Source organism: Ascidiella aspersa, chromosome 6 (assembly GCF_963924565.1).
Source record: "Ascidiella aspersa chromosome 6, kaAscAspe10.2, whole genome shotgun sequence".
NCBI lineage: Eukaryota > Metazoa > Chordata > Ascidiacea > Phlebobranchia > Ascidiidae > Ascidiella > Ascidiella aspersa.
In genome coordinates, this window is record NC_139452.1 from 751,669 (window position 1) to 768,162 (window position 16,494).

At 36.2% G+C, this 16,494-nt stretch overlaps 1 protein-coding gene across 1 annotated transcript in view; it reads left to right on the forward strand.

Annotated features, from left to right (window-relative positions):
• Positions 1-16,494, forward strand: part of LOC146139057 (uncharacterized) — a 35,986-nt gene that overhangs the window by 12,539 nt on the left and 6,953 nt on the right. The window contains exons 5-16 of the mRNA XM_083391561.1: positions 25-394; positions 1,301-1,406; positions 2,164-2,264; positions 2,766-2,911; positions 4,196-4,295; positions 5,432-5,751; positions 8,677-8,787; positions 12,203-12,340; positions 13,843-13,971; positions 14,606-14,761; positions 15,287-15,397; positions 15,960-16,163. Of these exons, the coding sequence (XP_083247687.1) occupies positions 25-394; positions 1,301-1,406; positions 2,164-2,264; positions 2,766-2,911; positions 4,196-4,295; positions 5,432-5,751; positions 8,677-8,787; positions 12,203-12,340; positions 13,843-13,971; positions 14,606-14,761; positions 15,287-15,397; positions 15,960-16,163 (1,992 nt within the window). The remainder of the gene's footprint in view (positions 1-24; positions 395-1,300; positions 1,407-2,163; positions 2,265-2,765; positions 2,912-4,195; positions 4,296-5,431; positions 5,752-8,676; positions 8,788-12,202; positions 12,341-13,842; positions 13,972-14,605; positions 14,762-15,286; positions 15,398-15,959; positions 16,164-16,494) is intronic.

The window sequence follows — 16,494 nt, forward strand, 5'->3', positions numbered from 1 at the left end:
TAACTTACTATAACTTGTGCTTAGATCAATGCTACTGGTCCGTACGACAATCTACATCCAGGGTTTCCACACAAACAGGAACAACAACAATCAGTACAACAACAAAAACAACAACAGAAAACAACACAATTACAACAAGCGCAAAAATCGCCCACAGCAAGCAACAACTTTTCTCTGCAAATCACCAAATCTTCTACGTCCCATGAGCGCAATGTAAACGCCAGGGGATCGTCCAATGATCGTAAGGTGGATTCCAGCATGCCGTCCATTGCGCTGGTCACCCAACAACTGCGCCTGAAGCATCAGGAACTTCTGGCCCTTAAGAAGGCCAAAGCGCGACAGAGGTCGAGCAGTGCGCCTGCCAGTCCAACACTTACAAGGAAATTTAATACGGGTGAGAATGCAACTGACTTTATTACAACTGATTGCTGTGCGTTGCAATTCATTAAAGGATTTTGGAAAATTCATTCACTAATTTTAACGTTAAGTTGTGTTTTTTGGATGTTGATTGCTTGCTTTTGATCCTTTACTCAAGAACTTCGATTTGATATAACTGCATGTTATGGGTTAAGTTTCGCATATTCAGTATTACCTGGTGGTAATATCGCTACTCGTCCGATACTATGAGGTATCGCTACTCGTCCGATACTATGAGGTATCGCTACTCGTCCGATACTATGAGGTATCGCTACTCGTCCGATACTATGAGGTATCGCTACTCGTCCGATACTATGAGGTATCGCTACTCGTCCGATACTATGAGGTATCGCTACTCGTCCGATACTATGAGGTATCGCTACTCGTCCGATACTATGAGGTATCGCTACTCGTCCGATACTATGAGGTATCGCTACTCGTCCGATACCATGAGGTATCGCTACTCGTCCGATACTATGAGGTATCGCTACTCGTCCGATACTATGAGGTATCGCTACTCGTCCGATACTATGAGGTATCGCTACTCGTCCGATACTATGAGGTATCGGTGCCGATCCGATACCAAACTTGTAAAGAAATTTCAGCCAAAAAAATGCAGACATATTAACCTTAAAACTTTACCTTTGAACTTTTGAACTTTATCTTTGTTGCGTATTTAAACATAGTAGTGACGTCATTTGGTGTCAGATCGATACTTTTGTCCAAAATATCGGCTATCGGTATAGGATTTAAATGTTTAGTATCGGACATTCCTAGTAATGATTATGTACTACCTGCATGCAAAGGTTTCCCTCAAATAATTCTAGGCCAATATAAACAGTAAAGTTGTTCGTTTTAACTGTCAATCTAACCTTCCTTCTAGAGAGCGGTCGTCGAAGTGGACGGACATTGACAAGAAACCTCATTTCGAACCGAACTCGCCACACAAGCACAACAAGCCTTCGCGATAGAAGCCCCTCGCCGTCCAGGTAATTATGGCGTCATACCTGCTTGTTGTTACGTCATAGGATCGTAAAACAATAGCGGTCGTTTGAAAGAAAACATTTTAACAAGTGTATCCCTCGCTTGAAATTAATTCTAACCTCGCAGCAACCATTAGCAATGGATAGTTATAGAGACTATTCTCTTGGGTATTACTACTCTTCAGATCTAAGGGTTGGGCTCACCAGCAGCATTATTTTACCAAGCCTTATAGCTCTGTATACTTTCCAACGTTTTGTAATATTGTTCGGATATAACTTATTAGGTAATGTTGTCTGAAATTTTTTTTTTATTTAACTAAAATGATGCTATATTTTAGCATAAAATTAACTACAACCAGCTATTTGTAAAATAACAACTGCGATTGGTGGACGCCCTGTTCTTAAAGTTGTGTCAAGAAATTAAAAAACTCCTAAATCGCGTCTTGACGCGAAATAACCTTTCATTTCTAAATTCAAAGTCAACATTTAAAACATTTTGAAACAAACCTATGTGGCATGTCAAGCCTGGCTTTGTTTAAGGACAAGGTTGTCAACCATGGACGAACAACATTGAACAGACAATTGTCATGAAAAATTTTCATTTTTTTGTAATTAAACTAATTTGAAATGCATAATTACCACTTTAAGTAAAACCGGCTTTTTATTTTCCAACCCAAACTTGCAACATTTCGATCCCTTCATCAGAGTGACCAGTTGATTAAACATTTCGAGCTCTGCGTTTTTCAACTTCTTTAATTTCCAGGAGCGAGGTTGTCTTTGCTGCCCCCTCGCGGTACAACCGAAGTATGTCGTCATCAACCTTGCCCGCTGATGTGGAACGATCGGTCGGACTCAAGAAATCGAGTGAGTTGCATTGTGACGTAATCAACTCGTATTCGTTTGCTCCCAAATGCTGCTGATTGAACAAAAATAAACTATATTTTCATTTATTCACTTAATTACCTATTTATTTTTGATATGAGTTTAATCAGGGCTTTTTAATTCGTTTTTGATCCATCAAGCCTAGTTAAGCGAAGTATAGAGTAAAATACATATATTCCCGGAGCTGCATATAAAATTTGAAAGCCAAAAATGTTCTATAACTTCTTCTTGCTTTATTGACCAGAAATGAATTGGATAGTGACTGTCATTGAACTTTATGGATAGAACTTAGAATAACTTCCTATTCATGTAGTTTGTACAGTAATCACAGTTTGAAAGTTACGTTTTGTTAAAAAAAATCGTCGAATTCCATTAAAAATGCATGAAACACTGGCCTTAATATAGCGTTTTAGGTAAACTTTTGAAAACTTGACACACTACTTGTGCGATCAGGTGTTTTTTGTAAAACTTTCTTGTTTTCAGTTTCAGTTCGGTCTTTGCGAGGAAGGAGGGTCGGTAGTTCCGCTTCACTGCTTTCTCTGGAGTCTGAGGCTTACGAGGAAGATTTGAGAGAACTTCACGATGACGCAGTGAGAGAAAGGAAGAAGGAACAAGCCGCTGCCGCTTCGGTTAGTTTGGAAATGTGGTTACTGAAGTGCTCGGGACAAAATTTGCAAAGATTTTAGACAAATCTAAAACTCGCTTCCATAAACTTTGTACGAAGCTAAGTTATCACGCTTTTTAATTTATGTGAGAATACAAGTGGTATTCATCTAACTCAGTTGTCAAAATATAAACGCATTAGCATGCGTCATATTTCAACTTAGGCCAATTATGCCAGCAAAGAGGATTTGGAAACAGCAGAGCACAAAAATGACCTTTATAATACAAAGAGAAACTTATTATTTCTCAGAAATACAAACATTACTGACAAAGCTTGGCAAAAAACGTGGAAAACCAGTTAAAATTAAGAAAAAAAAAACTAATTGTATTTTTTTCATTATATAATCAAGTTTAAAATCGGCATCCTTTTCAGTTTTAAACAAAAAAATGAACTTTCCAGTACTTTCACCCTTCACAGCAAGGGGACACAGAATCCTAAACACTCTTTTCACTTGAAAAGCTTTCGTCATCTGTCACTAATTTTTTCAAAACACGTATTTTAATGCCAACCTTTTAAATCGATTAAAGGTAGCTTTCAGTCCTGTTTATTCAGATGGCAAAATATTTAACAGTGGTTGCATAGGTCAGAAACACACGTTAATGATCAACAAGTGGCCATATGATGTTTGCGTTACAAGTATCGACATCTCCACTTGCATTAGGCTTGTATTTGCTGCAATAGTGGGGTGAGAATGGTTGAAAACTTTACATATTTTGGCTGCTCTTTTGACTGAACCGGTAATGTTATAATTTTACCACAGAAAGCTATACTTTGCAAAAATTAACCTTTAAAAACGGATATGTCGTATTCTGGAAGTCAGGCGGTTTAAGTTATTAAGGTTCAAAGTTAAAGTTTACAAGTAAATGTTCGGTTCATCATCTTGGTAGAATAAATAGAATTTCCTTTATAAAACACATTATCAATAAAGAAGCAGATTTCGTCGTTTCATCGAGTGTGTAAAAATGAATGAAGAAGTAAGAAATAAATTAGATTCACGTTTAAACCAATTACAACATGTTTCGGCTAAAATTTCGTTTAGTCATAACTACCCTTTATGATTTACCAAAAGTAAAAATATATTCTAAAACTAATGGAGAATAACTTACTTTTGGCCAAGTGACTACTTTGCTAAGTTGAAAGGAATAGGTTGTTTCTACATTATAACTTAACATTATTTAGAAACACGATCTTGGGTTTAATGTATTTTTATATTTTTTTTAACTTTTCTCGCAAACTATTTTACTTTCAGGAGAAAGATCGACTCCAGAACATCTTGGACTTGTGCGCTGAGTTCATGGATCAAACCCGGGAAAAAAATCAGCAGCTCGATAAACCGGATGAGAGCAAGGGTAGGCGCGCTAAATTATCGATTTTATTTTTCCTGGGGAGCATTGATTTTGCTGTCTGGTGCGAGAAGTTCATTAACACGACTTGGAAGCTATTCCCAAAAGAAAACCCTGATTTCTATTTGAGGGATTAGTTGGGAATCGTTTGAAAGTTTAATCTTTACGCACGAATTCTATTGAGGGAGGATGGCGATAAATCCATCAATTTTTCGCCGGCATATATTTATCTTTATTTATTTAAAAAGTCTAAATTAAAAAAAAAAATTACCAAAAAAAATATTTAAAAAAAAATTATTTTACTGGTACTCTTAACGTCTTAATGCAATTTAAAGATGTTATATTTTAACGGTTTTCTAAAATATAATCTTGGTATATATATTTATAGAGCATTAAGATTTTTAAGATTTTCTACAATAATTGACAGTTCATCAAAATACATTCTGTCCTTATATTTTGGCCACCTAGTCGGCCCTATTATCATCACATTTTGCGCAGACTAAAATAAATCGGGTCATTTCCTTTACATTCCAATCTGAAAGAACGTCTTTCTATTTCTGTTAGCGATAATAATATGAGCAAGGAAATTCCCCATTAAATTTTCACATGATCCCGTCATTGTCGGGTCGTACACGTTATTTTTGTGTCGTGGTCTTGTTCCATCCTCTCAGTTATGAATATTTCATGAAGTGAGACGCTATTAAACGCACTAAACAGCAATACTACACTGCTTACACTGATTCGAAATGAATTATATATCGCTTATGTCTTTAAGTAACAGCAATGGCATTAAAAGTTAAATTAAAATATTAAAATACATTGTTACAACAAACGGCGTTTATTTCCTCTCCTTTGCGGAGATCAGGCATAAATGTCACAAATCATGTCGCTACTCTTAAAGAAACATACTCTTATATATAAAGATAACTTCATTTACTTCTTTCTTATCTAATTGATCCCACAGTATTTTAAAGATAAATTCCATAATAAAGCTTTTGCAACACAAACTGTGAAGCAGGAAAAAGGCAATTTAGGTTAAAAAATATTTTATAGGGTCTACAGTCAGTCTACATGTGCGTAAAAAAAAATAAGAAACACTGAGATAATGTTTTAACCTTTATTCAACGCATATTTCCATTCAGGCCAAACTTCCCTTGGCAAACAACCAACATCGGTTCCCGCCACTTCACCCACTATGACGTCACAAACCTCTCCGCACACGTCATCAAAGCAGACTCACTACCGCCGTCTAGCGTCGTTCGAGGAGGACATTCTCAAGCAGCCTCTGCACATGCGCAGACGCGACCCGGTTGCCACCAGCAACGCGATGCTACCCACCACTGGAGGCGCCACGGAGCGAACCCTCAAAGCTGTGGATTTCGATCCAGGAACTTTAAAAGCTGCTAATGTTGCGGGTTCTGGTGGCTGTGTTGCTGCTGAAGCTAGATGGAGCAGACCTACGGTTAGTGAATGGTTTGCTCTTAGTTTTGAAAAAAGTTTCGAATATTTTCAATTAGTTTTAACTTCTCTATTGGCTTTTGATCGTTTTAGGTCAAAAACGTCAAGTTAAGTTTTCTTTTAACCGTTAATTTTAAACACTTAACATCTTATTCCATTGCGTACCATTTTTTTGTGAGAACATCTTGATTTAATTTTTTCTAATTATGACTTAAAGACTCCGAACATTTCGCAAATTACTGGACTTGGCCCTTAGTCATCTCAACCTTGCAGATAGTCCCTTAAGATATATCAGCTTTGTTATATGTTGGAACTAAATTCGCCTAAACTTCGACAAAAACACATTTTTAAAGTTACTGTAACGCCAGCTAATCCGTCATACAAGCGGCTTTTAAACTTTCGGTTTAAAACTTGATTTTCGAACTTTTTATTTCATTTATTTTACGTTTTTATTGCAATTATTTTCTGATTCATTAAATGGGTTTGCACCCCAATAAATATGGGTAGAAACTAAATATACGCAAGTAATAATACTGCACTAAAAGCAATTTGTACTAAAAAAAATCCAAAAAAAGTGAAAAATCCAGTTTCATGCAGTCATGTAATGTATAGTATGTTTATATACCATGTCGTATAAGCTGTATTTTATACAACATTACAACATGCATGTCAGTAGGGTATGATTACAGGTATAAATAACTTTTAATAAGCGGGTCCACGTTTTGCGCGGCTTCGGGCAATTAGTAAAGCAATAAAAACGGGGGAATGGCAAAACTTTTATTGTTGTATTGTGACTGAATGATTTGTCACTATGTTGTGTCAGTCGGTTGTTATTTAGTGGGACGTGAGATTTAATTTGATTGTAAGAGTTATTATGCTTTTGAGACTTACAAATATCTTGTAAGTTTTACAAAGCCACATGAATTTCTGAGTTTTTAAATAATAATGACCGGAAATCGAAGATATAATATTATTAGTTTTATTTTCCCTTGGATCAGTGCAACTGTCCAAGTAATTTAAAGTTTTTTTTTATAATTAGCCTATTAAAATAATTGCTGTAATCGTAACCGACGTGGTTATTTTTTATTAAATATTGGTTTAATTTTTCGGGAAGCGGGTAAAATTAATTCATACACTTTATATAAAAATGTACGTCAATTGGTTAAACGTAAATTATTTTTTATTGAAAGTAACAATGATTAAACATATATCATCGTTGTGTATAATTCCTTGTTCAAATGAAATCCATTCACTTCAGCCCAGCCTATCACTTTACATTTCACGCCACTCAACGTAATCCAAGCCTGATTGAGCTTAGTACTGGCACAATTATGTAGTGCAGGGAGTAACAGGTTTTTAATGGTTGTTAGGTTTCCATAGGGCTCATGTGTACTTGGTCCGATTACTGTTGCTAGTAGCATTATTAATAGCTGGTAATGGCTTTTTCTCATGTGCTTTCTACATTGGTCGCTATAATTTATTAATGTGGGTAAAAAACCGCTGTGTGTAGCTTGTTGGTAAAAAAGTCTTTATTAGCAGGTAACTATTTGTTGCTAGATGAAGTATGTAATCGTTTCAGTAAAGAATTAGTGAGCCGTAGGCCAGGGTTACCAAACTGAGAGCCCCTGACTGTTATTTTGCAGGTAAAACCCAACCAATTGCTTGTTTATGAATAAATCTTAACCTTTACTACTTTGTTTTACATTTTTGTAGTTGAAAATCTAGTTTGCGAAATAATTATTTTAAATTAACAAAAAGTAACAAAACGTACAAATTAAGAAACTGCATAACAACTATTATTTGGGCCACAAAAGTTTGCAAACCACTGGTTAAAGCTTACAGAAGCTTTAATTGTTATTACATTCGATTTAGTCAGGCGTGACCCACTGTGTTGTTTTAGTGTACCAGTAATTTAAGTGCAGAGTATCAAGGGATTCAAATTGTTAGTTGAGCGCCAAGTAACAGCCTGGGGAATGTTGAGATTTCAGCCAAATTGCCTAAAATTTAGAATAATTGCTGAGTAGTAGCCTAAATTTTATGTTGATTAGTCTGCTCGTGGTAGTTGTTAAGGGTAAATTACCCCTGATTCAAAACTGGCTTTAATCACAAATGGTAAGTTGGCTAGATTGCTGTACAGTGTGTTTTAAATATGAAGATAGTTCAGTTTGGAGTGTTGAATTAGTCTGCAATAACATGTGCAAGTTGTTGTACACCTAAAATGCCTATTTTAAGGTTGTTTTCGATGCATAGGAAATGCCTCCGCACGTATTCTGTATTCTGCCAGCATCGTTGTCCGTCCAAGTTGTACTAAATAAAACAAGTCGCTTAATATCGGGATATTGGTGGATTAACGAGCTAATAAATGCATCTTTCCGTATTTTGCTTTGTCTTATTACTTATAAACTCGGTAATAAGCATTTAATAAAATATTAATGCATCCATAAGTGGACAACCTTGTTGTTATGTTGAAAGGGAAGCTTCTCACAGCCAGATAACAACATAAGCGTGCAAATTACATAGAATAGTATTAACAAGTCACTTGCAACTCTCGTTCTACGAAGTGGTTCTAAATACCCATAGTTAATAACCTTGGGTAGGTTTAGCAATTATAGTCACTATTGTATTTGTTTCTAATGATAATTCTTGCACAAAGAGTGTTCACGGCAGAAATGGAATATGACAGTTAATCTATCCCCAAAAAGTAACTTTTATTGAATCTGCAAATAGCTGAAAAAATCTTTCACAAAAAGCACTGATAATTAATCGGTGGGTTCAATGACCTTTGCGAACAAACATTTTTTTTTTCTGGTGTGAATGATCTCTTATGAATCCTGCGTTGTGTTGGTTTCAATGCGAATAAATCGGTTTGTTCATGCTTGTATACAAGGGTTTAGTGACCTTTAGTAACCTCTGATCTTGACTTTTCCAGGCTGACGTAGCAGAGGTCAGGAGGCTCCGAGAAGAGGGACTTTCCCGGATAGATGACATCAAAAAGAAGATTTCCGAACTTGAACTTCAGCTGAGCGAAAGTGTCAGCGAGGTGAGTGACGTCATAAAGTTTGAGTGACGTCATAAAGTTTTATTGACGTCATCAAGTAACGTGTGACGTCCAAGTGACGTCATCATGTGGGGGTGCACCGTTTGTGCGAGTATATTGTTGGTTGTGAGTCGTGAAGTTTGAATCCGTTTATTCGGTTTGGGGTGCGGGATTAACATTTTAAATCCAAACTTTTCTTTTTTGAGAACTGTTTACTTAGGTTTAAAAAGCTAATTTTCGTGTCAGCAGTTAATTCAGCGTTTCTCCAGCAATATATCGCCACCCTGTGTAAAGTTTTATTTGGCTTGTGGCCGAATGCAGTATTTTACATGGTTAGGTTTCCTATTAATTGCCTCTGACTGTTTTGTTAATAGGTCTTGTATATTTTCGACCTTTTGACAAAAACTCTAAAGAAAAATCGCGTTACCCATTGGCAGCCGCGAAAATAGGTTGATAATAATGCTTGGTTATTTGTTGCGTATGTTAACTGAATAGCAGCAGCCTTGCTTTGGTTATTGTGAGCTATACGGACGTTGCAACCATCGCTGGTTGTCATCAGAATTCTGCTTGAAAACTGACTCAGCATCAAGTTATTTACTTTACCACTTGCAACAAAATAATCACATTTACGCCACGAACGACGCTATATTCAGTCCCAGGTCGTAATAACATCACGTTAATGCTGTAATTGCTACTTTTAAAATATCGCCTATTGTTCGCTCATAAACGCTCCAGGCTCGCCCATATAAGGAGATATGCTTGATGTGAGTTTCTCCATACTTGCGCCACATTGTGTGATGTGTGTGTTTGCTGGAGCTCTTGTTTACTTGAACCTCAGTTACCAAAGGGCAGAATGAAAACTGCCTTATGGAGCGAAAATTTAAATCTAGTTTCTGAGTGACTTGAGTTAATTGGAAGTATTTTAGGCAACGACCCTGGTTTTATAGCTTTTCGACGATTTTTTTTTACAAAGTTATTTGTTCCTACTTGAAATGAGGAAGGTTAGTTAGTTTTGAGATAAAATATTAGAGTGTTACAATAAAAAAGTTTAGAGATGTTTAAGATCAAAATATATGAAAATTGTAGTGTTTTTTCGTTAAATGTGACGTAGAGCTATTTGGTCTTTGTAGAAAACGAATTAATGGTAATCTAGAACCGAAAAACTACAGCATACCTATTTGCACTCAAATCTAATCAGCTGTTTGCAAATAGGAGTGTCGCTTGTCTCTTAACTGTGACATCACAAACGAACTTTCCCACCCGGATTGTGACGTCATTGTTCCATTAGCGCCGATTGATTGTTGTGCGACGAGTGTTACGTTACAAGTGGCCATTGTGCGATAACTATCACGTCACAAACGTAAATGTGCTCAACCGAAACCAGTAGTTTGTAGTTTAGACAGAATCCAGACAAATGAAGAAGTTGACAAAATGCAGACTTGGATTTAATTGAAACTTAGTTGATTAGTTTTTTAGATGAATAGATAGTTTTATCAGCGTTTTTTTAGTTCTAGCCTGGGATTTGTGTAGACACAGGAACCCTTGTACAGTAGAAGAAGTTGTTCAGCTGTTTGCCATTCAATAATTACAAACAGTTCCTCGCCATAAAAAATAAACAAACTGTATGTTTGTATTATTTTTCCTTATCACAATGCTTCAGTTATATCCGGCTTCACCTTTTATCGTTTTTTTTAATATCGATTTTTCTATAAAGGTCAAATTAAATCGACATGTAGGAAATATAAAGGGGTCGAGGAAAGCGTATATTCAAATGCGAGCAAGCATAACATCAAAAGACCTTTATATTGCGATAATATCCTCGTCTTTCAACGCTTCACGGACGAGACGGTTTGCTTTCGCTTCGTTTCAATTTAAAGCAATCGTTTTATGAAATACCATTAACAGCTTAAGGGTCTACTGAGAACTGCTTCGCAATTTTACACTAAACTAAACGTTAAAGTTTTTCTTATCGCAGCTAGTTGCTGTTTAGTTTTTTAAGACCGGTTAGTAAAATTATATTTAGATAAGTTTCAAGTGTTTTTCCTAAAGTTTGTGCTATTATCGTAGCTAGGTGCTGTTCAGTGTTTAAAGGCGGGTATTAAAATATATTGATGCGGTATTTTTAATGTTATTCCTGAACGCTCATAATTTTCAACTATTTTTCAATATATTCCAGCTGTAGCCTTACAAAGCAGCTATCGATGTTTTGCCAACACGAGTGTTTGCTTTTAGCTGTGGTGAGATAAGGCCAGGCCTGTTATTTGTTTTGTGAGCTTGCCTATAGTTCACGTATAAAGGGTCGCTCAAGTATAGGTTTCCGCTGCTCAGCTTATCTTACCAGGGTCCCACGTTAAGTGTTGACTCATGCCTGTGTAGACCATAACTGGACGCTTATGGGTGACAATCTAGTTCAGTTTCAGTCAGGTGCACAGTACTTTGTGTTTTACAGTTAGTTGCTGATATCATTAGCTCCATAGTAAAGGCATCGTATCTTTTACAGGTTTTTATTAGGAGTTATAGTAAAGGTACAATCGTGCACTGATATCCAGTTCAACTATTTTAAACTTGCATTTGCAAATTCAAGTTGAATTGTGTTTGGATGAACGTTTAAAGATTCAACAGTAACTTAAATCAGTACAGATGTCTCAAACACTGTTGTATCAGTTCATGTATTAAATGGAATTCTGCTTGTCACACAAATAGGAAATTACGATTTTACGCAGCTTTTTTACGGACTTTACGGAGCAATACAAATATCGTGCATGAGTGCAACTGACCGTAACTAAACGCTCTTGGGTGACAATTTAGTTCGGTTTCATTCAGGTGCTTTGTACGTAGTGTATTTAGGACTGCTGACATGGTAAGCGCAATGGTGAATGTGTTTTTGCTGTTTCTATTATAGGGTGTTACAGTAAGCCACGATGCTGCACTAATATGTAGTTTGTACTACTGTTAAAGTTGCAATTGCAAAACTAGTTGTCTAGTTTGTTGTATTGTGTTTTGTTGAACGTTTGTGGATTTCAGTATAATTGTGTAAACTTCTCTTGTACTAGTTTGTGCATTTAACATTAACTGCTTGTTAAACAATGCGACATTCAAATTTTACACGGCTTTAGTTGAATGCAAAATGAACCGTAGTTTACCGACATATATCACAAGCAAAAGTTTAGAGTAAAATCAAATTGCTTTCCTTGAAGTTCATGTATTGGACCAATTGCCAGGCAAAAATAGCTTCAAAATGTGTAACTGCATTTCAAAAAGCTTCTATATAGGTGGCCGTATGGCAAAACAAAATAAGTTTTTTGAAAAAAATCACATTCAAACAAAAGGTGTTATAATAGTAGCATTTTCAACAATCGTTGCGTTTCACAAAAATATAACCTTTGCATTTCAAATTCCGTTTTTTATTTGTTGTTAGCTTGAGATGGAACGAGCATTGGTGGAAGGTGAACTTAGCTCTGAACGTAATCTGCTTGCAAGTGAAGAAAGTGAATGTGAACAAATCAAAGACAGGATTATACAACTGGAAGAAGAATACATGGCACAACGGGAAAAGGTGAGGACACATAACAAGTGTTCAAGAACGTTTGCATGCGTATATGGCTAGATGGTTTGACGAACATAAAAAGAATATGGTCAAAGTTTACCGTGCTACCTAACCTCTCGTCGTTTTTTAGTTAAAATCGATTGGGTATATTTCTAGGCCAACACATTAAGGACATTTAAAATTACTTTTGGCGTTTCACCTGTTATAAGCCAATATTGAACGTATCGTATTCATTATAGCTGATACAAGTTTTTATCGAAAGGTTTTACTGAAGATAGTGTCAGTTAACTCGAAACAATTGTGTTGCTGTTCAAATTCTAGCAAAAACGTTTAGTTTCAATAAAAAAATAGCCAAGTACAATTTTAAGCAACGTTGGCTAACTATTGTAAGATAGATGCTCATTTGACGTTATAGCCCTGCTTTGTGGTGTCAATTTCAATGAAACATTAATTTCACTGACCAAGTTATTTGCGATGAAGCTGTAACCAATTGTTAAACTCGTCGAAACATTAAAAGTCGCTTTATTTACAAATCGCGCCAAAGTCTGGATCCTTATGTTTACAAAGCACGTGCACCAGACTGTGACCGACACGCTAGAACGCTCCGGGCCTTTAAGCTGTGTGTTGAGCGAAAACTTGACACTTCTGATTCAACGCGGCCTCCGTATTTTTGTCCCTATCGTTGCAAGAAGACGTTTATAGGTATATAAGCTCTATAAAAGTTCACTATTATGCAGAAATTGTTTTACCATATTAGCGGCACACAAAGCTAAATTTGTTCAAATAGCGTTTCGAGAATCTTGCATGTTTGTTGTATCTAACTAATTTTTTATTTAACAACTTTTATATGGTTGCTAACTAATAACTAAATAATCGCACTTGACGTAATAAAAGTTTGCACAAAATAGTCAACACAACTTGAGGCAAATACGCTACTTTTCGGTATACAAGTTGTTGCGTATTTTTTGCATAGATTAGGCTATATGAGTGCTGCGGAAATGTAAACGATATATCAGAAAACTAACTGCAACGTTTATGCACAAGTGTGTTCAACTGCGATCCGGCCTTCAGAAGTGGTACTGACCAACGATAACCGCTCACTTTAGTACAACGGGAACCTACATAGGGGCTAACTGAAATCAGTTGGCCATGCAAAGATTTAGTGCAAGCAAGGCAAGGCTAAACAACAAGCGTGCTGTGAGATTCGAACTCACAACCGCCGGCCAAACCGTTATGTGCTCGAACCTTACCACAAGCTAGTGGTTTTTCTGGAAAGATTTTTATGTACTACGTCCTTGGTTGTAAATCCGAAATATCAACTGACTTTGATTAGTCCATATAAAAGCTCCAGTTGTTAAAAATATTGATAAACTATATCCTACCTGGCCATTAACACCACGCATCGCGGGCAAAAGATTGGTTGATAAGGCTGCCCTGATCTGAACACTAAAGTAAATCAAATAAATCGTTCGTACTATGCCCCGGTTTAACCTATAATTTTTCATCCGTAGCACCAGGGAATCGTCGACAAAGAGAAGAAGAAGTTGAGTGATCTCCATCAGGTGATCTCGGACACTAGAAGACAGATTGATAAATGTCCTGAGAGCATGAGAGGTTCCATGGAGGAAAGATTGCACAAGGTGTGTGTCATGATGTAGTGATCACGTGCTTCTACAGCGAGAGGTTGCCCGCAGTCCCTGAGCAGCATGCTCTAGTTATGTATTCGTAATTGCTTAACGTGTTGTGTTTTGATTGTACCACGAAGTAAATTACGCGAGTACTCGCCCATAAATGCTCGTGCCCTTCTTGTGTTGAACCCCATTCAAATTAAGCCATTTGCTTACATTGGAATTTGTTTTTTTACTTGTACACAACAAAAACACATCAACACTTCACTTTTCGCTCGTTATTTTTACTATTTAACCATTTTTTACTAATTATTTTATAAAATCCAACTTTTTTCCACGGACAAACACATTTCCACACCTTCGATATTTTCTCCATGTTGTTTATATGCCACTCATTGTTTACTTTCTTACTAATTTCAAAACATTGTTTTGATGGATTTATTTTAATCGTTTTAACACTTTTTTTCCTAAATTGTCTTTTAGTACATTAAAGTATAGCTACTTTTGGAAAGTTTTTGGAAAATAAATCTACCACTTAAAATGCCCAAATATTTTTGTATATACTTAATACTGTTTCATGTCTATATTTTATCTAACATATTGAGACCTCTTTCCCACTCTCCTCTCACTTCCTCCTGATGTGCAGGCGCAGGAGCAGATGGAGCAGGAGAGCCGTCATTTCGAGGATGCAGAATTCCAAGCTCTGGAGACTTTAAGCAAACTGGATGAGGACAAGGAACAAGCACAAAGAACGCTCATCCGACAAAAGAGGAAGCTCGAACTTCAGATCGATTCGAGAAAAGTAAGGATCGGTCATTATCGTGCGATAACGATACCGCGATATTTGTATCAGCAATTTTCATTGCTCTGTCAACTGATAACTGTTTATTTGTTGCTACAATGCGAACACAGTAGCAAAGGATCCACGAAGAACCACGAAATTGTGCGTCAAGCCCAGTAATAATAATAATGAGACAAAAGTTGAAAACGTTTATTAGATTGAAAGTTTTTCCTCAAAAAGCGGGTTTACAATAATACTCAATGATGGAACCAGAAATAAAATATTCCACACATATAGAATAATTTAAAAGTGAAAAGTGTTGTAAAAAAGTTTTTGAAAATGGCAACATACACTTAAAAAAACCTCATTTTTAACCAGACATATTTCGTACATTTTGTCTCGAATTTCTGCAAATTTTCAATTATAACATTCCAACAAAACTTAAAAACATCACGCCAGATAAATAACAACGTACTTGTCGCTAAACTCCTCACAAATGTTCGCAGCTTGTAGAAGTAGCAACTTCTAATTCACTTGTTGTTGTAGATTCGAGTGACGGCGCTAGAGAACCAACTTGCAGATGTTGCAGACCAACAAAGAACCGACAATCAACGGTTGAGTAACGAGAGGGACCAAGCCATAGCTGCTCTACAAGAGGTAACTTTAAAAACTATTAGCTCTTCAGCTTTAGAATATCATACATTAAGGTTACACGTTGAACCGTTTGTGTAAACTGGGTTCGTTTCATAGTTTTTCTTGAACTTCCTCAGAACCGTGGTTTGACATGTTTTGAAACCCAGTTTTACTCCTGACTGTAAACGAGCCACTTTCCTATTTATATAGAATTAGTTTAATATAGGCAATATTACCTGATGAAGCACGGTGGTGTAAACGCTCCTATCATTGTAATACAATTTGTGTTAAAACAGCTCCACCTTATTACCAAATTTAGGGTAAGTTAAATATAACTTACCAACAAATATTAAAATATACTAAAAACTAAAATTTTAAAAGTTACGACAATAGCACAAACATAACATTTCTTTCTTTCTTCCAATAAAAAGAAAACAATTACAATATTTTTCTAACATTCAATTTTCCATCCTAAAAGCAACGAGAGAAGACTAAAAATATACTAAGCCTGAAAATAAGTTAGAAATAATTGCCCCAAGATACTTTATTCTTACGTTTACTAAACCGTTCCTTTCCATCCAAAAAGCAACGAGAGGAGACGACTCTGCTGGAGCAAAAGTTCTTCCAGCTCACTGGGGAACACCCTCCCACTTGCTCCCACCACCGACTCCCCTCCTCACCAGGAGTGCTCCAGGAGCAGGGAGGAGAAATGAGAAGGAGTGGGAAAAGAGTGAGCTCTGGATCGGTTGGGAGAAACTCATCATCATCAGAGAAGTTCTTCAATGAGGAAGTGAGAGTTGGTTTCAGCTTTTTGATGCGGATTTATGTCGTAGCTTCGTTACCTCAAAAACTGAAAGTTAATTTTTCTCCTTTAAAATTACATTTGTTGTAAAATGTTTACTTATCTTGTAAAGTTCCCTTAAAAATAGACAAAATTTATTATAACCTGTTAATTCCTTTTTTTTGTTAACAGAGATACGCAAACTTTTTTTAAAATAATTGGAAGGGTACTATTTTAAATATATCAGTAATTTCTGCAGAGTAGCTTTCAATAACTGCTATTTTTCAGGTTTAACCAAAAATTAATCTAATTCTCATTATGTTGTTCAACAATTGGATTT